General features: G+C 41.0%; 2 protein-coding genes across 3 annotated transcripts in view; one reads left to right on the top strand and one right to left on the bottom strand.

The window, feature by feature from the left end:
- znrf3 (zinc and ring finger 3) overlaps window positions 1–2,726 on the bottom strand; it is a 67,729-nt gene extending 65,003 nt beyond the window's left edge. For both annotated transcript variants that reach the window (XM_085426288.1, XM_085426290.1), the window contains exon 1: window positions 2,261–2,726. In XM_085426288.1, coding sequence (XP_085282414.1) covers window positions 2,261–2,491 — 231 coding nt within the window. In that variant the 5' untranslated portion in view covers window positions 2,492–2,726. The remainder of the gene's footprint in view (window positions 1–2,260) is intronic.
- An 18,786-nt stretch (window positions 2,727–21,512) lies between these two features.
- Window positions 21,513–23,430, top strand: xbp1 (X-box binding protein 1). The gene is made up of 5 exons (XM_085426287.1): window positions 21,513–21,865; window positions 22,355–22,451; window positions 22,629–22,745; window positions 22,847–23,013; window positions 23,109–23,430. The coding sequence occupies exons 1-5, from the start codon at window positions 21,642–21,644 to the stop codon at window positions 23,284–23,286; spliced, it is 783 nt and encodes a 260-aa protein (XP_085282413.1). The 5' UTR covers window positions 21,513–21,641; the 3' UTR covers window positions 23,287–23,430.
- The last annotated feature ends 729 nt before the right edge of the window (window positions 23,431–24,159 follow it).

Below are 24,159 nucleotides of genomic sequence, written 5' to 3'. Positions count from 1 at the left end.
CAGTCAGATCAGCGGGGGTGTTAGCTTTAGGGAATTAGCAAAACGAGAGTCCGGAGCGTACGAGTGGTGATCGCGGTTGGGTCTTTGCTCAAGAGTGTTGCCAAGGCCCCCCCACTTTTCCCCGGAATCTGAACCCATACCTGCTGAGGTCTGACCGCTATTATACACACACAATTAAGGTAGCGCAAACCCCTTAGGGTTCTGATCAAACAGAGGACCAGAGGGCTCCACAAACCTCAGGAAGACTTAAGCGAGCTTCTTATTCGCTGAACTCGAAAGCCTTGAAAGTGGACAAGTGCAACGGCTGCCGACATCACCAGAGACAAGAACCTAAATATTTGAGTTTAACCCAATTCCAGTGTAAAACAACACCACAGAAATTTCCCAACACATTCCTGCAATGTTATTTTACAAGTATAGAATTCAAAAGTAGGAAATTGGATACTAGTTTTAAATTATACTCCTCACGATGTATGATTGTCATTCATTGTCAGTTTCAACTTACATAAATCTTTGGTAAAATAGGAAATTCAAGACGTGCTCGGGCCGGACAAACTGCCCCTCATTATAGCCTGACAAAATATAAGCTATCTCTAAGTGGTCAGAGGCCATGTTAGCAAAGAAAGCAAACCTAAATAGATGTGGTTTTCAATGTAAAGCTGAGGTCCGACAATTCTGTGTGGTTACCGAGTGGCGCCAAATGGCCATCACTGTGTATAAACAGGGCCCATTTGTGTGCTGAGTATCCCTGCCTTTGATCTCCACATATCGTGTTTATTTCAAAATAAGAGCCTATGTTTTTTTTAGGGGGGGAAGCAAAAATGTGCACTCAAAAGATGCTGCAGAGTAGCTGACTACACTGTTGCAGAGAAGTGAGGGATGGCTGCAGGGTGCTACTAGCTGTCTGGCTGACTGGAGAGCATGACGGCAATGCAACAACACAACTGAGGCTGAACCTGATTAAGCCTCAGATCCACCACGACCTGTCCTATACCCTGCAAAAACAAATGGTCAGGAATGATTATTGCTGTGGCTTCCGGGTTACTGATGAGCTCACTGACACCCATATTGAAATGATGTCTCTGATCACAATGCAACTGCTGACAAACTTTATGCACATTGCCTTCATATGGGGGCATTTGCTGCACTCTGGCTTTTACAAACATCTCCCAGTTACTGCATCAAGCTTCAAAGAGAGGACACAGGCCATTCAAAAACTGCTTTACATTTGAGTGGCTTTGAATCGCCCACAAAGAGCTGTGCACCCCCTGATCCAGGACATGTTAGAGGTTAGGAAATATAACATTAAACATCAAAGCTTTTGCACATAACCAGAACCCAAACTCTTAAAAACAGTGTCCAAGCACATTAGGCAAGAATAATAAAACATCAAATACATCCTTCTGGCACTTAAGAGAAGCTTCATATTTTAGCGACTCCCACACAGAGTTGGTCCAAGCATAGCCAGCTCCAGCCAAGTGCACTTGTCATGTCTGAGGCCAGGAAATTAAAGATGGAACCGGGATGCTTCTTCCACGACTACTACGCACTCTATTCTTATTTATTTGTGTTTCCGGAGCCTTGAAATAGTTACAAGTGAGCCTTATCCAAAAACGTGCCACTACAAATGTAGTGGTGACGGCTGCACCACGGCGGGACGTGGGGTTATTTTACACGTTGGTCCGGTCAATAAAAGCAGACCTATTCCACTATTAAAACTTGCTTTGGGTGGTTTTAAAGCTAATATAAAAACGCGGCTCAGCTCTGACACGGACAAAGTGCTAAATACGCACAAATAGTGGCTTCGTAGTGTTTTAATAGTGGCCCTTGCGAAATGCGTAACGCCTGCTCGCTACGAGTTTGCAAACTTTGTGGAGGCGGTGGTAGGGTTGTAGCTATTTAAGAAAACTGCTCCGAAATGCGTGTGTTTCAGAGTGAGAGCGACTGAATGTAAGGCGCGTTCAAGTGAGCTCCAGACATCAACAAAATAACTTGCAAGAGCATGTTTTCCCTGTGAATGAATTCCACAAGATAGGAGCCATCTTGTGACCGCATATGCTTGCAAGCTTCGTTACCATCCTCACACACACTGCCCGCACACACACACACCATGTACAACTCTTGTCAGCACCCCTAAGTCCCAGCGGAAAAAGTTTCTAGGAGGGCAGCTTGGTTAAATTACAGCCCGGGTCCCGGTAGCGTTGCTCGGGACCGCCGCTTGTCATACCCCCCAGTAAGAAAAAGGACACTTTGCACGTACTTGAACGATCTCCCCCTCCGCGCTGATAGTGGCTCCTGCTTTGGAGAACCGTCCTTGCAAGCCAGTCGTGTAAGTAGTATAATCTCCATTGGGACTGGACTCGAACAGAACCACTTCCACAAAGGCTGTATCCTTGGCGAAGACGGTACCAAGAGAAGCGGCGACCACCAAGATCACCAAGACCACCGAGTCGGGCACACGATCTGAGCCTCTCCTTGGTAAAATCATCATCTTGCCGGCTGGATCTGCGCCGATCGGGACATAATTTCACACGGATGAATTAATCGGGTGAAAATAATCGAAATCAGGTCTGTGCGCTGTGCGGGCGATGCGTCAAGAGTCAAAATTGTGCAATAAAAAACTGAGCCTTGGCTGAAGCGTGTTTATTTCACCACTGCGAGCCTTGTCAATTACATTGCCTGCAAACGCTGCCTCTCTCCCTTGCTCTCTCGCTCCCTCCCTCTCTCTCCCTCTTTTTTCTCACCCTCCTCCTCCTCCTCTACAAAGCGGATCTCCTTTGATCTCTAAACACGTGATTTTTTTTTTTTTTAGTTTTTTCTTTCTCTCTCCCAAAAGGGCTCTATCCCCACCCACCACTCGTTCTGACCCTCTCCTTTGCACTCCCCTTTCCGAAGTGCCAGCACTCTGTTAAGGAGGCACCATTGACTTCACTGCGCACTGAAAGAGGCACTTGTTGTTGTTTCAGGTTAAATTTCAAAGTTATTTGAGTCACTCGAGTTAAATACGAATTACAGTCCGTATATTTATTCCCATTAGCATTCCGTGGCTGCCTGGTGGCGTTTTTCTTAGTTCGGAGTCCTCGGTTAAATCAGTTTTCAGCCGTCGTGCCACCTTAAAACAAACACTACCCTCTTCAGGACGCTTCGTGATTTAACAGGGCTAATTTTCCAATTATGTTCAAATGCGCTTACCTTACAGGTAACAGTGTTTGTTAATAAGAAGTAGTTTCTCAGTATGACGCCCAAAGTAAGTCTGCCATCACTTTTTAGCTTCAGATCAATCAAATATAAGGAAATTTGAATAAAAATAGACATAGTATTTTATGAAGTACCTATATGGAAGCTAGCTTGATATAGCTATCTATCCAAACCTTTCATGAACAGCTCATCTCATTGCAGCTCACTTGAACTCATTTAACTGTGCACCAGTCTTAAAAGTGGTGGTTTTTGTATTTTGACTTTTGTAAAAAAGCTACAGTAGTGATTCAGCCTTTATGATACATTGTGCATTTATTAAGAAAGGTCGGTTTTGTAACCTAATCTTTAAAATGTGTCCACTGCACTTCTCTTTTATACAAACTGTTGCTGTTATTTACTGCAGAAGAATTATTACTCAGTCACTCTCTGGAATAAAGGGTCTATTGTGAAATTTCCCTGCAGCCCAGCTCCTGGGGAACATCTTCAGCCTGCTGCCTTTTCTTTCACTGCCCGTGAGGCTTCATTATGTGTCTGAGAATAAGAATCTTTTTATTCTTAGAAGGGAAAAAAAACATAATTTGAATCTTTGTGCAATTGAACAATTCATGAAAAGCACTCATGGTACCATGCAAGTGATGATGGTACTGTGCGTGCATTGTTCTGTCTTTAATGTAGGCTGCGAGAAAAAATATAGTCTAGTAAAGCTCCCTCATATTTGAAGCAGAAAGCTAGCCCATTTTTTTTCTCCTCTCAAAATATTAAAGAACAATAATGAAAAAAGACTGATTCTGCTCTGGAGAGACTAGTCTGCAGTAGTTTCACCACACTGGCCTCTTGCAGAAAATGTAAGAGCTCTGCACAGTGATTAATATCCCAAAAAGCGTAGAAAACAAGGTTTCATCTTGCTGTCAGCTGTGTGGCAGTGTGATTATGAAAACCAACTGTGAGGACTTTTCAGGTCAAGAATGCAGTCGCCTGTGGAAGAAAGAAAGGAAAGCGTGATGGTCAACATGTGTTTGGACTCAAAAAAAAAAAAAAAGAAAGGAGGGGAGAGGAGGGTGTGGGGGTGGCAATTCAAAGCCAAGACTTAAGAAGTTCTTCAGCGCCTTCAGCATGACAATAATTTACAGATCAGATTGGACACCCCTCAGTTTTATGAATCCTGATCCACACCACATGTGCCGTATTTGCCTTGTGACACTCTCCTTTTTCTCTCACTCTTAAACAGAAATGAAACTCGGGCACATTTGACCGAATAAATACATAACTGATGGGAATTTGAAAGCACTGCCTGCAGGCATAATGGTCAAAATTTAATTAGATTTACCTTATCAGCTTACTAAAGGACCACAAAATGCATTAGGAGAAGAGTTACAGTGATCCAATTACTCACTAAAGGGCTTATTCCTCTTTTATTGCAAGTCTGCCCTCTGCTGGATGCTGTAAGATTTCAATCCACAGCAACTTTTTAATGCTTAAACTCCATTTTTAGTTTCCTGTCATTTAGATTTTATCTTCCAGAATATTTAAAGGATATACGGTCGATAGTCTGAATTTGTTAAATTGATTATTGCTTCAGCGGTATGCGGAAAAATTGTCACATTTCGGAGATTCGGCAGCAGCTGCGGATCCTCTCCTGACGCTCCGGTCTATCTGCACCAGTGTCTAAACTCGGGCCACCCTGAGAAGAATCAGCTGTCTGCTTGTTTAGGCTGAGTGAGTGCTGAGGATGAGAACGGCTCTGAGTAGTGATGGCTGGCTCAGCTCTGTGCATTACTGTCCCATCTCTCTCTGTGAGCTATTCAGTTGGGGGATTTCTGTGGGATCCTTCGGCTGATTTAAGATGTTTCATGTGAAATTACAAAGCCACACTGCACTTTCCTCTCTTGTCTTTTCAAACACTCTTTATCTTCTCCTCTTCTGACTCTGTGGTGTAAACAAAACTGAAGCTGAAGAAAGTGTTTTGACTGTAATTAACATTTTAAGGATTTGATGCTTTGGGGGGGAGGGCTGGTGATTTTTGAACTGTAAGTCCACCTCATTTGGGGGTTTTGGAAATGCTTGCAGCATTGTCAGACTAAATATTTACTCTGTTGATCATAAATATAAATAAATAATGATTGATTTTCTCCATTTATTTTGCATTCTTTTGATGCTGCCCAATTTTACACAACGCAGATGTGCATTTTTTGGGATAAATGTCAGTGTCATACACATAATGTAATTCATGAAGACTGTATTTTTTTATATCAACACCGATGCAAAAGAACAACTGTTGTTTATTTTGTACAGCTTAGTTTTCCCATCCACTCCCCCCCTGCAAGCATGCCATTGTTGATAAGAATTTGGCTTTAATTGACTTGGCTGGATAAATAAATAAATATGAAATACACAAGAGCACGGGTTACTAATAATACCCAAAGGGAACATTTGTGCACATGCACCAGGCTTCCAGCCTCTGTGAATTGTCCCTTTGTTGGTACAGTGCTGACGTTATGTTTTAATGAAGAAAGGAGATGATGAGGAGGGGGAGCATTTACATTCATGGATCCCAGAAGAGTGCATCGCTGCAGCGTATTATTACACAAAGCAATTAGGGGGCCCCACTGCCCCCCAGATTATGATTTCCCCAGTACGAGGATGACTACTGACTCCAACAGGCTCGCAGTATGCTGCATGTTTGCAATGACGTCACTGAACAAACCACAGTGGGAAACTCTCATGAAACGATCTGCAACGAATTATAAGTTGAGGGGACAGTTGGGGAAAAATACCAGCACCGAGGGTGGGATGATGGAGACTCCTTTGAGTCCTTTGAAAACATTATTTATGGATTGCTTGCCAAAACAAATGAGGTTTCATGATGAAGTTAAAGTGGCAATGTGGAAATAATGCAACAATGCCAAGAGGTCCTTCTTTGGGGATCATGACACATATGCTCAGGCCCCTCACTAATACGATTTAAACATAGACTGTACATAAAAGACAGACAATCGCCAGCCGCCATCTTGGTGTTTTGAGTGAGGATTAGGTCTGAGTAGCCCCAACATAAGAAAATGCTGCTTTTCTTCATCTTCTTTTTTTTTTTTAAGTCCAATAAGGACTACATTTCACAAAAAACATTATTCTGTGTTAAAACACATTTTAAGTTGAGCAACTGACACCATAAAGAAAATACTGATTTCATACAACCAGTAACACGTAAGGTCATTTTCTTGTAGACTTACAGTCTGACTTTTATTGTGAAACCAGAGGATAAAAGGTAATAAGAGCTATGTGGAAAGGTGGCTCGCCTTCTGTAGGCTAATCTCTGTCTTTGGTGATACATGGGCAGCCTAATTCTCAAAATGCCACGGAGACACTGAGGATTCACTGGAGATTTACACCAATTTATTTCACGAGGCAGAGGCTTTTGTGTGTCTTTCCAGAGGTAGTGTAGGTGCCGGAACAGCTAACAAAAAAGGACAAGAAAGGACTGTATTTTGTTGAAAATAGTCTCTTAGATTACAACAAATATTATGTACTCACTGGGGTCGATTTCTTCTCAGGCCTTAAGATGCTTTACATGGTTACTAGTGAGGTTTTGAGTGCAATCTCTGGGTACTCCTGTCTGAAGTTTGTCTATGTTACTATTTTAAATAACACAACGAACACAAATTAGAGACTATGCCTGAAATTATTTCCTATTTACAAAATAGTGAGAAAAACTTTAGTCGCTTTGAAGTAACTGTTGTTGTGATTTGGCGCTATATAAATAAAATTGAAATTAAATTGAAATTAAACTCATCCACTACCAATTTATCCAATTACAAGACTATACATTCACTGGTCACTTTATTAGGTCCACCTTGCTAATACCAGGTTGGACCCACCTTTGCTTCCAGAACTGGCTCAATTATTCATAGATTTAACCAGTTTGCTCAGAAATTTTAATGCACATCGGTATGGTAGAATCAGGAAATTGGCCCAAATCTCAGCCCATACCTCACTCAAGGGAACACAGATCACCTGCCTTCCACCTTCTGATGCTCAGTTTGAAAGACAGCAGGTTGTTTTGACCGTGTCTAAACAAAGAGTTGCTGCTGAAGTTGAGAAGATGTACCCTAAAAAACTTTATCCACTATACAGTGCCCTCATAATGTGAAAAAGTAAGGGCTACTATGCCATAATGTAACAATAAATGCAGAAACAAACATTCAGACTGTCCTAAATTTCAATTAACTGCTTAATATTAAGTAAACTACTGAGTTGCTATTACTACCATTACTGTACTACGTGTGTGCTTAAAGAGGTTAAGTGTTTACAATTCAAAGGATAACTTAATCTAACTAAAGTTGTGAGTAGTTTTGGTCAGACAGTAACAGTCAGCTTGTGGACAAACGACAGCATCAATCACATATTTTTTTAAAGGGGTTCTCCAGTTTTCAAACAGGTCATAACTAAATATTACAGACTTTGAAGTCCTAATTATTCAGAGGGATGGACTCATTCCTGACCGGGCCGCCTCCTTGGATTTGGCTGCAGGGTGAAAGTCGACTTTGAAGTGCAGACTAGACCAGAGGAGGTATTTCAATAGGCCACTAGTTCAATGGAGGGGTAAAGTTGCAGCCGTAAGGGTGGAGGGAGAAAATGAGAGAGGAAAAGGGGAGAGGGAGAAAAAGAGAGGAGGGCTGTAGTCTTTTGAAATGAGGCACCTGTACATTTGAGGCTTGCAAGAACAGGTATGTTCCCAGGGGTTAGGGGCTTTGGAGAATTCAAAGTAATTTCAGTCAGCTTCAATGCTCATAATCTGTTCTGAGACATGGGGGATAGAGAGGATATAATGGTGATACACTCACACAGGTGGGAACATGTTCTTAAAGGACTACTGGAGGGATGGAAGGAATCTCTCTCATATGTATACACACACATGCAAATGCCCACACACAGCAGCAAGCAGAGTGCTTATTCAGGCATGGAAATGTCTATTCTACTGATTGGAGTGTGAGCAATGTAGGAAAAAACAACAATGTGTTGGCATGCCTTTATCTGAAGAAAAATTGAAGCACAATATATCAGAAAGTGTGGCTTTGAGAAAATGAAAAAGTGACTGATCTCATCAATGAGCACAAATTAAAAGAGCGAGGGGTTTGGCCGATGGCGACGTGGCAGGAAAGTGGAAGAGGAAGCAAGACAGGGGACAGATGAGAAGCCCTCAGGAGAGTGGCGTGCATGTGCGTGGACACAAAAATCATTTTTAGGTAACTTCTTCCACTTTAGAAAACTACATTGGGAAAGAGTTTTCTTTGATGTAAACATCAGGGTTTGTTTTTTTTATTACTATGATTATAAATGAAAAAGGGCTGTTTTTATTGTCTCTCTCAGAAAATATTGATGTGCAGAAGTTTAATTTTAGGAGTTACTGAAGTGTTGCATTTGCAACAAACTCATATTGGTTCTTTAAATGCCCACTAAAAAAATGCAGTCCAGCACGATAAAAACAAGTTTTCTTGAATAGATTTTAAACAAAGGCAATATAAAGTGTTAGTTATGATGATGTTATGAACCTATAAATGTGGGTTTTGGCTGATTTAGACAAGTCATTCTCTCTATTCCCTTTAGTTTACTGACTTTATGTTAAGCTAAGATAATTGAAATAATTGTAAACTTATTTTACAGTTAATGCCAATAGTTAACACAATAGAGGCAATTTGTAAAAGCGTTGATAAAGAACAGTTTTAGGGATTTTTGTTTTGTTTTTTTCAGAAGACCGTCCAATACCGCATCTGCTTGCAGTGACTGCTGGGTTTCTGTGTTTGTATAAGCAGTTGGGAGCCCACTGGTAGGAAGGGTTTTTTGTTGTTGTTGTTTAATACAGAAACCTCCCACAGTGACTTGGATCACAAAGCATCAAATGAACTGTTTGCAATGACAACATTCCCAATGTGTTAACGTGATAATAAATTTTAAAAAATCAACTAATGCATCCAAACTGAGAAACAGTTGTGGGCCTACACAAATCTTTTTGTAATATCCTTTTCTATAATTAACTGCTTTATTTGTTCTTAGATATTTTAAATGTATTTATTGGCAGCGCAGCGTCATTAACTGACATCCCACTGAGCACTAAACCCGAAAAGATTCTGTTTGAAGCTGCCAAACTGCAGATACAAAATTACCATCTTTGAGTATCTCTGTCTCATCTTCATTCATCTCCCCTATCCCCATCTCCTCACTCTTCTTCCTTATTAAGGCCCTTTCACTCCCTCAGATGGTTCAACAAATCCCCCAAAACTCCCATTTCATTGCTCTCTTGTTGCTTCTGACTACAGGCATCGCCAAATCCCAAACATCTAAATCCTCAAATGAAAAGCTGTTCTGCACATCACTCATTCTGGTTTGAAAGGAGGGATCTTGCGTGAGAGGACATGCTGACATATTACAACACTTTGCCGCATGTGCCACCCAGTGGTTGGGTGGCAGTAGAGATGTAAGGATCGTGGTTGGAGTGAGGGATGACTGGAGAACTGGTCGGGGAGAGAAATGTGGTTTGCCATGACTCAAAACAGATCATCTTCCCTCCTGGGTCTCTTTGATGTCTGTGAGACTTATTTTGTTTTCTGCTGATTTTGTGGTAATGGGTACTCACGCACATATGCTCATAGACACACACACATACAGGATCCAGTTAAAGGAGACATCAAAGGGACTTCAGCTCAGACTAGTAGCTGGTAAAACACAAATTCAATTTTGCTTGGAAATCAGAGCTTTGTGTGAAGCAGAAGGAAATTTAGTTATTATCTCACGCTGTTGAAATCATTGAGACTTAAATGGATTTTCAGCTCGCATGTAGGTCAAACCTCTGAAGTCTATTTTATCTTTAAATGCGTTTCAACTGCAAAGGTTATATTTAAAGGTTGACCTTTGACCTTGGAATCAGCACTTGAAAAAATAATGGCAACACATGCAACAGCTGTGTAGCTTTCAATCGCATTACTGGTCTTCCAATCCCATTTGGATAGCAGGGAGTGCAGAGTGCTGACATTATCTAGCTACCAGGAATAATTATGATACTGAGTCATTAAGTGCAAACAGAAGTTTGTTTTATAAACAAATGACCTAAAACTACTATAACAATCAAAATTATTTAAATTCTACCACATGACCACAGGAATCTTTTTTTTTTTTTGCTTTAGAGGCATTTGACAGGCTTTTCTTACTGGTAAATGTAAGGCAACCCTGCACAGTAGTACCGTGGTTAGCACTGTCACCTCAAACCAAGAATGTTCCTGGTTTCCTTTCTGTGGTGCATTTGTATGTTCTCCCTGTGCCTGTGTGGATTTTGTGATTATAAATTGGGCATGGATGTGAGGTAGATATGGTGTACTGAATAAAACCCTGTAAGAATGTACGGTTAAATTTGTCTTTCAGTCTAAAATGCTTTGAGTGATCATTGTGGCTATAAATGTCAGCCCATTTCCATTACTCTGCACCAGTGAGGATTTAGCAGCTGTGGCGACCCCTAAAGGGGGAACCACTAAGAAGAAGAAGAATGAGGATTTTTTAATACAAAGATAATTTCTCAGCATTTCTCAGCTTTCACCTCATGTCCTAACTCCAGAATTGTTTGATTTGCATACATAAACAAACATGTTGCATTTTGCATATGTATGCAATATATATGTACAGTGGGGCAAAAAAGTATTTAGTCAGCCACCGATTGTGCAAGTTCCCCCACTTAAAATGATGACAGAGGTCAGTAATTTGCACCAGAGGTACACTTCAACTGTGAGAGACAGAATGTGAAAAAAAAAAATCCATGAATTCACATGGTAGGATTTGTAAAGAATTTATTCGTAAATTAGGGTGGAAAATAAGTATTTGGTCACCTCAAACAAGGAAAATCTCTGGCTCTCACAGACCTGTAACATCTTCTGTAAGAAGCTTTTCTGTCCCCCACTCGTTACCTGTATGAATGGCACCTGTTTGAACTCATCATCTGTATAAAAGACACCTGTCCACAGCCTCAAACAGTCAGACTCCAAACTCCGCCATGGCCAAGACCAAAGAGCTTTGGAAGGACACCAGGAAAAGTATTGTAGACCTGCACCAGACTGGGAAGAGTGAATCTACAATAGGCAAGCAGCTTGGTGTGAAAAAATCAACTGTGGGAGCAATCATCAGAAAATGGAAGACATACAAGACCACTGATAATCTCCCTCGATCTGGGGCTCCACGCAAGATCTCATCCCGTGGGGTCAAAATGATCATGAGAACGGTGAGCAAAGATCCCAGAACCACACGGGGGGACCTGGTGAATGACCTGCAGAGAGCTGGGACCAAAGTAACAAAGGTCACCATCAGTAACACACTACAACGGCAGGGAATCAAATCCCGCAGTGCCAGACGTGTTCCGCTGCTGAAGCCAGTGCATGTCCAGGCCCGTCTGAAGTTTGCCAGAGAGCACATGGATGATACAGCAGAGGATTGGGAGAATGTCATGTGGTCAGATGAAACCAAAGTAGAACTTTTTGGTATAAACTCAACTCGTCATGTTTGGAGGAAGAAGAATACTGAGTTGCATCCCAAGAACACCATACCTACTGTGAAGCATGGGGGTGGAAACATCATGCTATGGGGCTGTTTTTCTGCCAAGGGGACAGGACGACTGATCCGTGTTGAGGACAGAATGAATGGGGCCATGTATCGTGAGATTTTGAGCCAAAACCTCCTTCCATCAGTGAGAACTTTGAAGATGAAACGAGGCTGGGTCTTCCAACATGACAATGATCCACAACACACCGCCCGGGCAACAAAGGAGTGGCTCCGTAAGAAGCATTTGAAAGTCCTGGAGTGGCCTAGCCAGTCTCCAGACCTCAACCCCATAGAAAATCTGTGGCGGGAGTTGAAAGTCCGTGTTGCTCGGCGACAGCCCCAAAACATCACTGCTCTCGAGAAGATCTGCATGGAGGAATGGGCCAAAATACCAGCTACTGTGTGTGCAAACCTGGTAAAGACCTATAGTAAACATTTGACCTCTGTTATTGCCAACAAAGGTTATGTTACAAAGTATTGAGTTGTATTTTTGTTATTGACCAAATACTTATTTTCCACCCTGATTTACGAATAAATTCTTTACAAATCCTACCATGTGGATTCATGGATTTTTTTTTTCACATTCTGTCTCTCATAGTTGAAGTGTACCTCTGGTGCAAATTACTGACCTCTGTCATCATTTTAAGTGGGGAAACTTGCACAATCGGTGGCTGACTAAATACCAGAGGTGGGACCAAGTCATTGTTTTGCAAGTCTCAAGTAAGTCTCAAGTCTTTATCCTCAAGTCTCAAGTCAAGTCTCAAGTAATGTCAGGCAAGTCAGAGTCGAGTCTCAAGTCACTGGTGTAAAAGTCCGAGTCAAGTCACAAGTCTGAAACTTTGAATTTCAAGTCCTTTCGAGTCTTTAAAAAAAAAAAAAAAGAAAAAATAATGTTGCAGTTATGCTAAATGTAAATATTAGACCATGTAATTTTAAAATCTGTGTTTTTCTCAACACATGACAAAATAGTGAACTTAGAAAATCTACACAAATTGTGAAATTGCACCTCTTTAAAATGCAGCTCAATTAAACCTAGCTCCAAGAATAATTTTCACCGACAGTTCTGAGATAAGCTGCATGTTATTCTTGGATGCGGTTGTAGGACCAGCTTTAAAATCGCATGACAAAAATATCATACACATTAAAAAAAACTGAATCACCAACGTAGCCTGGAAAACATTTGCTAGTTAGATGAAGTCAGCTATCTCATCGTAGCATATTTATATGCATATTTATAATCATACGGTTCTTGGAGTGAGTGCATACACTCATGAAGTTTAGTAACTTCCGGTCACTGCAACAAGCCCAGGTACAGTTTACCGACGGATGGGTACAGGACCTTGAAATGCACCGTGTAGAACGAAAGACCATCGTACGTATCATAAGTTTACCAGTCTCACAAATTGTCGTCATAAATACACATTCCTTAACCGTTTATTAATAGAACCTTTGAGTTCAACGGTAATTAATTAGTAGTGGAAATAATTTCTGGTACCCATCACAGAAATGTAGCAGTGACAATAATACTGTATGCTGTAATCGTACTGGACAATTAGTGATACAAAACAACTGTTTTATCCTGTGAATAAAAGTATATGTTTTTGTCAGTGTACCATAATAACAGAAGCGAAACGCAATATTGTGTCAGGACAATTCACTATTTATGCACAATAAATAAAGGAGCATAGCGCGACAATTTCTGTTCAGCGCCAGACTTGCTTGTAACCTATATCACCAATTATGTTATGAAAGTGACGTATTAACTACTAAAAAACACTGACCTTCGTGTAAATGCTTGGAGCAGACTAACCTGTGAGCTGGAGGGTTCTGGGATGTTATATTTGATCTTTGAATGGCTGCGATCCAGGCCATCCGTCGCGTCTTTGTTACTTCGGAAACATGGCTTGAACAATTTCTCTTCAACGACGTAATCCGATAACAACCGATCTCTTTACCCGTCAGCTTCTCGTGGCTGTCATGCGACCGGCTATTGCAGTTAATAATACAACAGCTTCTTGACATTTTTGTGTTTCTTTTTATCGCTGTGTGACTGATTTCAATTGAAAGCCTGCGTGCGCTAGTACCGCTTGCCACGAGTTCCCAGAATCCTTTGCGGTTCTACCCGTGAATGACGTCACATTTTCAATCTCTATATAATATGCATGTTAAATTTTATATTTGGGGTAAAATATCAAGTCTTTTCAAGTAAACCGGTTCAAGTCCAATTCAAGTCCCAAGTCATTGGTGTAAAAGTCCAAGTCAAGTCACAAGTCTTAGAACATTTTTTCAAGTCAAGTCTAAAGTCATAAAATTAATGACTCGAGTCTGACTCGAGTCCAAGTCATGTGACTCGAGTCCACACCTCTGCTAAATACTTTTTTGCCCCACTGTATATCTATTGTTTTGCATTGTTTAAGCATGCATTTTGGCATAGCCTTGTCAGCTGTGCCATTTGTTTTAAGCCACCACATGTTTTGGTGGATTTACAGCTTGAGATGTGGTGAATTTTAATTTTTTTCCTCATAAATAAACAACTGAATCATCTCTCCAGCTCATAAAAGGGGATTAATTGTGCTGCCTTGGGAGTGTGGATCGTGTCACTAAAGAAACACTAAGTGGCATTCAGGTCAGTTTCCCTTATGTGGGTAAGGTAATACTGTGTTAGAGACAAATGCAAGAATTCCCTGTTAGAAAGTTCTTGGTGACGGTACAGTGCTCCAACAGAACCAGGTTTGGGTAGGGGCAGCCATCTGTAGTGACAGGTTTTGAATGTGAGGAGAAAGAGACCAATGAGCAATAAAAAGAGAGAGAGAGAGTTGTTTAGATTACTTACAGTAGTGGCATATGAACACACAGGGAGTGAAAAAGAGAAGAGGTCATTGCATCATGGGAGCTTCCTCAGTAGCCTGGACCTGTAGCAGGGATGGCTCAAGATCACCTGATCCAAATCAAATAATAATCGTTTTCAAAAAGAAAAGTCTGAAACCTAAATGTACCCTTAAATGTAAAGAGGCTGTCTCTCCCCCGAATCCATGCTTGGAGCTGATTTCACAGGAAAGGAGCCTTGTGGCTGAAGATTCTAGTTCCCATTGTATTTTTGGAAACTCTGGCAAATTGCTCAGTCGGTATAATATACCATGTGATCTCTAATGTGATAGGGATGCGGATAATAAGGACAAGGTATTCGGGCAGTCTCGAGTTTGCTAGTACTCTATCTGCAACATTTTGGATCAACTGAAGATTTTTGAGGGAGCTTTCAGAAAATAAAAATAAGGAATTACCATAGCCCATCCTAGAAGTAACAAATGCACCAGAAAATTGTAGTAATACACGCAGAACTGGGGTAAGAACGGCTTAACTGTTTCACATGGAGATTAGACACAGGTATTTTTAAAAAATCTCTTATGAGGAATTGAATTGAACTGGTTTGTCTCTTCCCTCTGGCTGAATGAAACACCAGAGACAAAAAAAGAGAGATGGGATTATAAAATAAAGATGTAGCTACTTTCAAACGTTTTTTTCCGCCTTCCATTGAAAATAGCTCAACTCAAAGATGGTTGCAATGTACTGTTACAAACACCAGGGGGCAGTAGCACACATGACTTCTCCATGAGCAAACTTCAGCCGGGGTATTAGCGTGACATGTTATATAAAAATGAATATTACTCCTTAAAAACATTGCCACTATAGGATGTGTGCAACACACATATCTGACTAGGCAGAGAGGAAGTGACAGTCATGACCAATGGCCTAGGTTATGATTAATGCAAGATTAAGACAGATTTCATCATGTTGAGGACAGACGTTTTCCTTCTTGCTTCTGGGTTGCATCATAGTGGAGCCAATCCATCAGATCTGTCCAAGTACAGACCGACTCATGCATGTTAGTGCTGAATGTGTACATACAAGGAATTTGTAATAGTTTTTCCTTCTAATTATAATCTACTTTATGTGGCACTCTAATTTCATTCACTCTACTTTATGTCTCTTTGGTGAAGTAAGTTAGCACATTGTTGCCAGTTTAATTGTACAACAGTCTTCAGGGGACTTAAGATACTTCAGTTGACACATAAATGGTCAGGAAGTTGATTTCAACCACAAGTGCAAAACCATTTAATCTTGTTCTTAAACATAATAACAGCTGAGGTGGCTGCACAGCAACAGAGCACTATAACTCCATATATTAACGCCTCCAAAAGGGGTGGTTTCAGGTTATCATGAGGTTCCTGCAAGATCGTCTTCTTCTGTATCTGAACATTACTGTGTTGTTACTGGCAAAAGTGTTGTTGTTGTCGTCTGTCTGGCAGTACAATGAGACCAGAGTAAATGTGGCCCATCAAACAAAAAGAGCGCTATGTCAGCCTCTGCACTAACAAAGCATGGCTTATCTGGGTGAACAAAGTGCTCCCAGAGACTCTAAGACAATTATAGACCAACAAGGTTACATGCTGGATTTAGGAAAAATGATAAAAGATGCATTCAGTTTTACTGTTTCCTGTGATATCTCCTAATTCTTCAATGCAAAAAACCCCAACTTGTGATGCATCAAAGAGAAACATGGTTTCTTTGAACCAAAGGTGAGGCCATGTGTGTACTGCTCAAAACTTGTAGTGTCCCTCTAGTCTTAACTGTCACATATGCAAAGTCTTATAAGCCTTATCTGTAGACAGGCCAGCAAACAGGTACGTGAACTCAGATGCACAACCACCTGCTAGTAACTTTACTGTCTCAAAGGACTGAATGAGCTGCTGGATGATGTGTTAGTGCAGCATTAGTGTAGAAGTGGAATAACCCTGCAGTGAGTCAACAGTTCTGCATTAGCAGAGTTGCAAAAGCTTTCTCGCCAACACAGACCTAAGTGTTGTGAAAAGATGAAGTTAAAATAACACCTTGATGTAAAAAGATATGAAAAAAATGCATGCTAAATAAATATTTAGCATCCTGTTTATTTAAGAAGAGAAACAGACAGGAGAAAAAACACAGAGAAAGAGGAGATGAGAGCAGGAGGTGGAGGGTGTGGGAAACCTCCAGGCCAGACAAACACCCTGGTGGGTGTGGACAGGGAGCGAGATGTGCAGTGGGAAGGAGGTATTTGCAGACACATTGACCCACCTCCCTCTGCAGCTGGCTGTGGTCCCAGGGTGTAACCCCACTCACCTCCATTGTTCACCTCGGCTTTGCCCCATACCACCACCATTTACAAGAGCGGCCGCCCTGATGAGCACACACGGGTGTTGCTGTTTACTCTGCATGCTTAGCCTTCACTGTACAGACCAGGCCTTTCCTGGAAAAGAAAAACAACTGATGCTAAGTTGATAACAGCCTCTAATTAAACACGTATTAGTATTTTGTTCTTAATTGAATCATGAGTGCTGACACGTACTTTAATCTAGTAATATTGTTTTTAATTAAGATTGTAATGAAGAAAAAACGATGTGGAGTGCAGGGTAGGATAGAACTGGTGCAGCTGACAGCAAACAAAGCCACGAGCAGTAGTTATTTAAAGCTGGCATGCACATTTCTTCATTTTGCCTGTCTTCAGAGTCAACAATACAGATCGCCAGACTAGCCATCAAATCTAAGTTATAAAGTTATTTCAATAGTGATCAATTCCGGTCATTTTGGAGAGCATAATGGCCCACCTTAGTGCTAAATTCACATTCATGGAAACACACAAAATATTTAACTGCACACGTAGATGAAATGTAGGCGGCATAAAATGTAATTACTTTAATTACCTCTTTACTAGCATAAGAGTTACATAACCAGTATCAAATCCATGGGTAGGTTATAAAAGGAAGAACATATTTGCTTCACTTTAAACTTATTGTTTCAGTAGTAATTCAAATCAAGCTTATTCATTGTCATTTTCTTTCTTGGAAGAGACTTGGCCAAGTGAAGAACACAGAGGCAAACATGCAAGTTGTGGGTGGTTGACATACCACAGTGTACTCAAACAGAATAGTAAGTATGTCCTCCTTTGGCACAACAGTGTGGATACAGCAGGCTACAACTTTAATTTAAAAGGCCTGATTATATCTTGTATCACAGTTACAGTATGTCTCCATCTGGAAGAAATAGACGTGATTCATACACCCTGAGAGGCTTTTTGATGATTTTGGGATTCTTTCATTTTAAACTGTGGTTTTGTGGATCCGCCCACCTTAATCACAGACTCCAACACTGAACTCCAGGGAGGATCCCCACTTCTGAGTTTGTGAGTCTATCACTGTTTGCATTTGTGTTTGTGTTTAAGTACTGGCTGAGCCGAGTCTAGCGACAAGGCGGACTATACATAGGTTTAACTCTGCACACGGTCCCTCTCCGGGCCTCCAAGGAAGATTATCTGAATCCTGGTTGTGTAACCAATGATTTAAAGCAGCCAATAATGTCAGTCAGTTAGAGTTGTGCTAACACTTATAATATAGTTTCTCAACACTTTAACACATTATTAGAATGTAAAACAATGGAACGTTTCACTTAACAAACCTGACATTTCTTCACAAGCTTGCGTGCTCTGCAGCAGATTCAAACAATTCGTCTTCTTTCCAATGAAGATTAATTTCTCCCAGAAAACTAAAGTAGGTCAGGGCTATAATACAACTTTAATACTCAGTCCTAAAATAAAACGTTTTTTATGAGCAAATAAACACAGTATATAAACTAACATTAAATATGTTGTTAACACTGTTTTAAAAAAAACAGATGACATATTTCCACCATCGGTGAACAAGAATAAAAAAAAATCAGAAAATACTACCATTTCTAAGCATTGACAAGTTTGGCATCAGCACTTGAAGGGTTAATAGTAAATCACACCCAAAGCAAGTGCAGCACACGTATAGTGGGGTCAATTGTGTCTAATAAAGCATTATTTATGCAAGGCTTGTTTAGTGAGCAATACAACAGACATAAGACAGTTGCGGAACCAAAACTCGTGAATGAACTGCACTGAGGGAGGGTGTCTTTTATTGCTTAGGATATTTACTTCTTATTTGTAAGAGGAAGAATGTGTTTGTCAGATGTTATAGCCTTGCTGATAGCGGTGCTGCCTTCTTATGCTAGTACAATGTAAATGCAGACTCCATGTGATGGTGTGCTGATGTATAGAGCCTACTATTGTTACTCTAACAGTGAATCTCATGTGGCGACGCATTAAAGCCAGGTGCAAACAATCACGCTTTTATTCATATCAGAGAGCGCTTTTGTTTGGCTCATAACTCCTTCTTGAAACTTTACAGGGATGGCTGAGGTCCTTCACGATCTTCCTGGCCTTGGTCCAGCACCGCCTGCTGTAGATTGAGTGCAGGTCAGGGAGCTCGGAGCGGATGGTGCGCTCAGCTGATCGCACAACCCTCTGTAGAGCTCATCTGTCCTGCATGGTGCTGTTCCTGAACCAGGTTAAGATGTTTCCCGTCAGGATGCTCTCCTCAGGCTCTGTGATGTAACTTGAACCCCAAAATACTAACATCTTGGAAAAATGAGGATTTAGGAAATTATAACACTTTACAAGTATGTCCAGACTTCAAAATTCTGAACTATATATTAAATCACTAGACAAACCCTGCCTAGTTTTCCCATTTTAAACAATGTACAGAGCTATTCCAGTGGCCTAATAAAAAAAGAAAACAGGGAGATTTCACCAAAGCAGTTGTTTTTTAATGACATAAGAATTCAAGATGCTCTTCAAGACCCCTTTTCCTGCATTCTCGAAGTACACTTTACATTCTTTTTATCCACTTGGTCAGCAGTGACCTTCACATTTTAAGACTCTTTAATCTCCTCGTCTCAAATTGTGTTTGTTGAGTCTTAATTGTTTGTGCTTGCATTGTGTTGTTACACCCATGTAAGCAAATCATGTATTAAGAGGATTTTCATGAGGTACTTACCACACTCTGTTGTATAGTCTAAATCTGTGGTGGGATTCACTGGGACATTCTACTGTGAAATGCAGGGAAATACTGCAGACTGAAGGCATCATTTGCATTTAAAATGCTCAGCAGAACAATTCCAAGTGGCATTTGAATGTTAACTGACACGCTGGACATTTTCTTACACTTACTGATGACAGATATCCACCGAGAACAGAACGTAGTGAGAGTAAAGTACGACACACAGTAAGGAAACTCCCTTAGCAGTTATTAAACCTCCCTTCCCCTCCAGCATTAACTTGACAGCTACATGCTGCAAATATAGAAGGTCGTTTCACTGATGGCCAATGCGACACTTGTATATAAGTGTGATGGGACATCCCCAAGTCAGAAATAACAGTTTCATTCTAGAGCTAAAGGCTAGTGTATAATATGAACTGCTGTATTGCTGCCTACTTTCTTGACATAAAGAAACTTACATTTGGGGAATTTAGAGGAACGCTCACACATTTTTTCCTGTTTGCTTTGACCTATTATGTTTATATCTGGAAATACAGCACATCCTGTTTTTAAATCCTGTTTCCTTTCTTCAATTGATCATAAACCGAGGCTCTCACTTTCTCACATGCTGATTCTGTAGCGCCTGTAAAGCTTCGCAAACAGGCCACTGTTTGCTCTAGCTGTTGCAGTTACTCCTGCTGAGGTGACAAACTGTAGGGGCAAAGGGCTACAAGCTGTAAACAATAATGGTGGCCAGTTACTGCAAAAATGTGAATTCCTGTTTGAGGACAAATAGAAGTTTGAGGAAGAGTGCGTACTTGTGAAGTCGATTGATGTCTTTTCTCTTTCTGACTGTGGCCTGTTTACTTTTGGGTGGCAGCTTCAGTTGAAACCGTGCATGAGTATTTGTTGGCACTAAGCCATCTCAGAAATTTTACTGTAGTTGAACGCAGGTAGACAAAGTCTACCAGGTTATAAGCTACGCCTGGTCCTATAAATTATTATCTTTCACTGCTGCCTCATCCGTTAACACCTCTTGTTTTGTTTTGTTTTCAAAAAGCGTTGGCTTTTTGGCACTGGATCAAGATTTATGTTGCCTGACTAATTCAGTTTTAAATTCTGCAAGACATCACATGCAGGTAATAAAATATAGCTAAAAAAATACTGTTTAAATTAATTTCGAAAAGATATACAAATGTCTGTTGACAGGAACTATTTCACAGACAAAATAATAAGCTAATCAGTCCACCAGTCCAGGAAAAAGGAAATGTATTTCAGGGAAGGCCTTGTAAAGCCTGTTGCTTCATTAGAATCCTTTAGAAAAGAAAAGAATGAGGAAACTTTTCTATCCAGCACAATTTACCCAGATAGCTGGAAGGTAAAATAAATGTTTAATTAAAAAAAAAAGAAACGAATTGAGGTAAAAAAAAAAAAAAAAAGGTGAAGTTAGCATAAAGGCATTTTGCCTTTCAGACTAATATAGTAGCTGGTAACTTTTAGACTTTGCTGAACAGAAAGCTTGTAAATGCTGCACACACAATGGAAAAAAGGCTGGGTCCATCTATGCCAAAATAAGCCTTGGAGATCCACGAGTGAGGCTAGTTAATAAATATATTAATGTGGACTTGATAAAAAGTCCCATGCAAGCAGGCAAAAATAACGGACTGAAAAATTTAGACTTTATGTGACAATAAGGCTTGACTGGAAATTACAGGGAACTCGATTTTACTTTGCAAACAGAGTGAAACACTTTATGTGCAAACTTACATCAGCATTGCGACCAATCACAAGCTTCAAGCTGATTGCGTCAGAGCAGCTGAAAGCCTATCGGGTTTCACCACGATGGTAGAAAAGATCGCAGACACAGCCCATTTTCTTTAGGCATTTGAGAATTGTCGGGGCTCGGGTCAACAGGGAAACCTAAAGGTTTCTACTGACTTTAATACGGACACCCGGTAATTTCTGAGTTCAGACAGCAACACAACAGGATACATCAACATGGTGGTTGTAGCAGCTGGGGCTGGAGGAGCCCACAAAGTCCTTCTCATATCAGGGAAGCAATCCGGCTCACAGACGGCCCTCAGCCGGCCCATCTCTGTCGTTTTACCGTCAACGGCCAGCCAAGTGTCGTCGGATTCAGACTCCAACACTTCTGCAGGGCCGCCGGTGCGAAAAAGACAGAGACTCACACATTTGAGTCCTGAAGAGAAAGCGCTTCGCAGGTTTGTTCAAAAATAAACCCTTATCTATAATTATATCTGTGTGTAATTACTTATTTCTAAAGCGTAAATGGGGCCATTGTTCAAGAAATTAATACAGAGACACACCCAAAGATATCGATCCCCTAGCAAGACAATAGGTACTATGTTTACGGTTTAGTTCAAATGCCAAGAAAATATAAATGCAAGCTCAAATGCTGTGTGACTATAGCGGTGTAAATAGGTTATCTCCGCACTATAACAACTGTCATGTGAAGCTGTTAAATATCATAAACGTTATCGTATCTGCGCTGCACTTTAAGCTAGCTGGTCAAAAGTATGTGAGGGATTTAAATGCTGCTGTTACAGAGCAGGACATTGATATCATGCTTTGCCTGCGTGGCAGGAACATGGCCGGTGATTGCGCAGTACTGTGAACTCAAAGTCATGTCAGAGGGCTTAGTCAGCATCGTGGAAACTAATTTTCCCCCCACTCCTTCCTTTTTTTCCCAGGAAACTCAAGAACAGAGTGGCAGCTCAGACAGCCAGAGACAGAAAAAAGGCAAAAATGGGGGAGCTGGAGCAACAAGTCCTAGAGTTGGAGCTGGAGGTATACACTGTTACACATTATAGCCATAGCATTAATTTGTAATTGCATGTCTTAGTATGAAGAAATGCAAAGCAATTTTTTTTTTTTAACCGTTTGTGCCATTTCATGTGATACTTCACACTTTAGTTCCTGAAACTGTTGCAGGTTTCATTCACAGACATCTGTTTCCTCCTGCAGAATCAGAAACTTCACATTGAAAACAGGCTACTCCGGGAAAAAACAAATGGCCTGCTCACAGAAAATGAGGAACTGAGACAAAGACTTGGATTGGACACTCTTGACTCGAAAGAGAAGGTAAAAAAAGAATGGAGAGCTGAGAGGGGAAGTGGTGTGGGCTGGATTGCAGGGATTGGAAAATTGTATTAATTCTTTTTAAATCTTTTTTTCCCTCAAAGGTTCAGGTTATGTTGTCCACCGGGAACGATGCAGATTTGGGGATCGGGTCTTCTGAGTCCGCAGCACTCAGGCTATGTGTGCCTCCGCAGCAGGTGCAGGCCCAGCAGTCCCTAAATCTGAAGACTTCCCAATGGATACAGATAGTCCTGACTCTTCAGACAATGAGGTGAGTCCCTGCTAAAGTGTGGGTCTTAAGATTTCCACCAAAGCTCCACAACAATTCAGAACGAATACTTATACCCCCTTTCTTTCTCTCCCTAGTCTGATTTGCTGCTGGGCATTCTGGACATCCTTGACCCAGAGTTATTTCTCAAGTCTTGTGAACCAGACTGCCAGGAGCCGCAGGTCCTGTTGCTCGGAGGGGGTGAGCCAGTACCTACCACCCCATCTCCAACTGTGGGGCCCACATCAGTTAAGCTGGAGACCCTTAATGAACTGATTCACTTTGACCACATCTATACAAAGCCCGTGGAGGAAGTGAGTAGTGGGCAGCACACCGACTTGGAGAGCGGCACAAATGAGAAGAATGACGAGGTAGCCTTCCCCGTTACTGAGGTCATGGTGGAGGAGGAGACCATCTGCGTCAAAGATGAACCACAGGAAGTGGTCATCCCTGCATGTAATAGTCAGAGTCAGGCAGTTGAGCTTTTCTCTGGACCCTCCTCTCCTGCCCTCAACAGTCTGGAGAAAGAAGCCTGTCTGGCGGACACCTACAGCGACTCCGGATATGAAGGTTCCCCTTCCCCTTTCAGCGACATGTCGTCCCCCCTGTGTGCAGAGAGTGCCTGGGATGACATGTTTGCTAATGACATGTTTGCTAATGAACTATTCCCCCAGCTTATCAGTGTCTGAATCAATCCCTCTACCCAATAATACAGATGTATTTCCATAATGTATATACACATGTAAGGGTTAATGTGTAGCCTAATAAATTACAGAAGCACCCTATTTCTCATTAACAGAACATCTGAACAGGATAATATTCAGTCTCCTTTTATTACAGCCGGTCTGTATCCATCTGTGATAGATGGAGTTCTAAATAGTTTATATTAGCATGACCTAATTTTGCATATGATTTAATAGTTCACTGGTAGGTGAATCCATTATTTCTGTAAAAAAAGTAACATTTTAAGGGGGAAATGGAACCGATCATTTAAATATAAATTATTTATCTGTTCTGCTTTGGAGTCGTATGTATGCTTGTTTAAAAAAAAAAAACGTCTTCTTATTTTTGACTGCTCTCCTTGTAGTGTAATTGCCGCATTAAAAAACTTTTTGCATCGCATCTTGTCTCTGTATTGTGCCATTTTAT

This window comes from Rhamphochromis longiceps, linkage group LG12 (genome assembly GCF_057381845.1).
Source record: "Rhamphochromis longiceps isolate RC_006_pf linkage group LG12, R_longiceps_female_GT1.1, whole genome shotgun sequence".
Taxonomy (NCBI): Eukaryota; Metazoa; Chordata; class Actinopteri; order Cichliformes; family Cichlidae; genus Rhamphochromis; species Rhamphochromis longiceps.
Note: the sequence above shows the minus strand (reverse complement) of the source record. Positions and strands in the feature narration are given on the sequence as shown.

Bases quoted from the DNA above. Each gene is read 5' to 3' on its own strand.
- xbp1 (XM_085426287.1), top strand. From the start codon at position 21,642: ATGGTGGTTGTAGCAGCTGGGGCTGGAGGAGCCCACAAAGTCCTTCTC. The intron at 21,866-22,354 runs GTTTGTTCAAAA...TTTTTTTCCCAG, and splicing joins GAAGAGAAAGCGCTTCGCAG to GAAACTCAAGAACAGAGTGG. The intron at 22,746-22,846 runs GTAAAAAAAGAA...TTTCCCTCAAAG, and splicing joins CTCTTGACTCGAAAGAGAAG to GTTCAGGTTATGTTGTCCAC.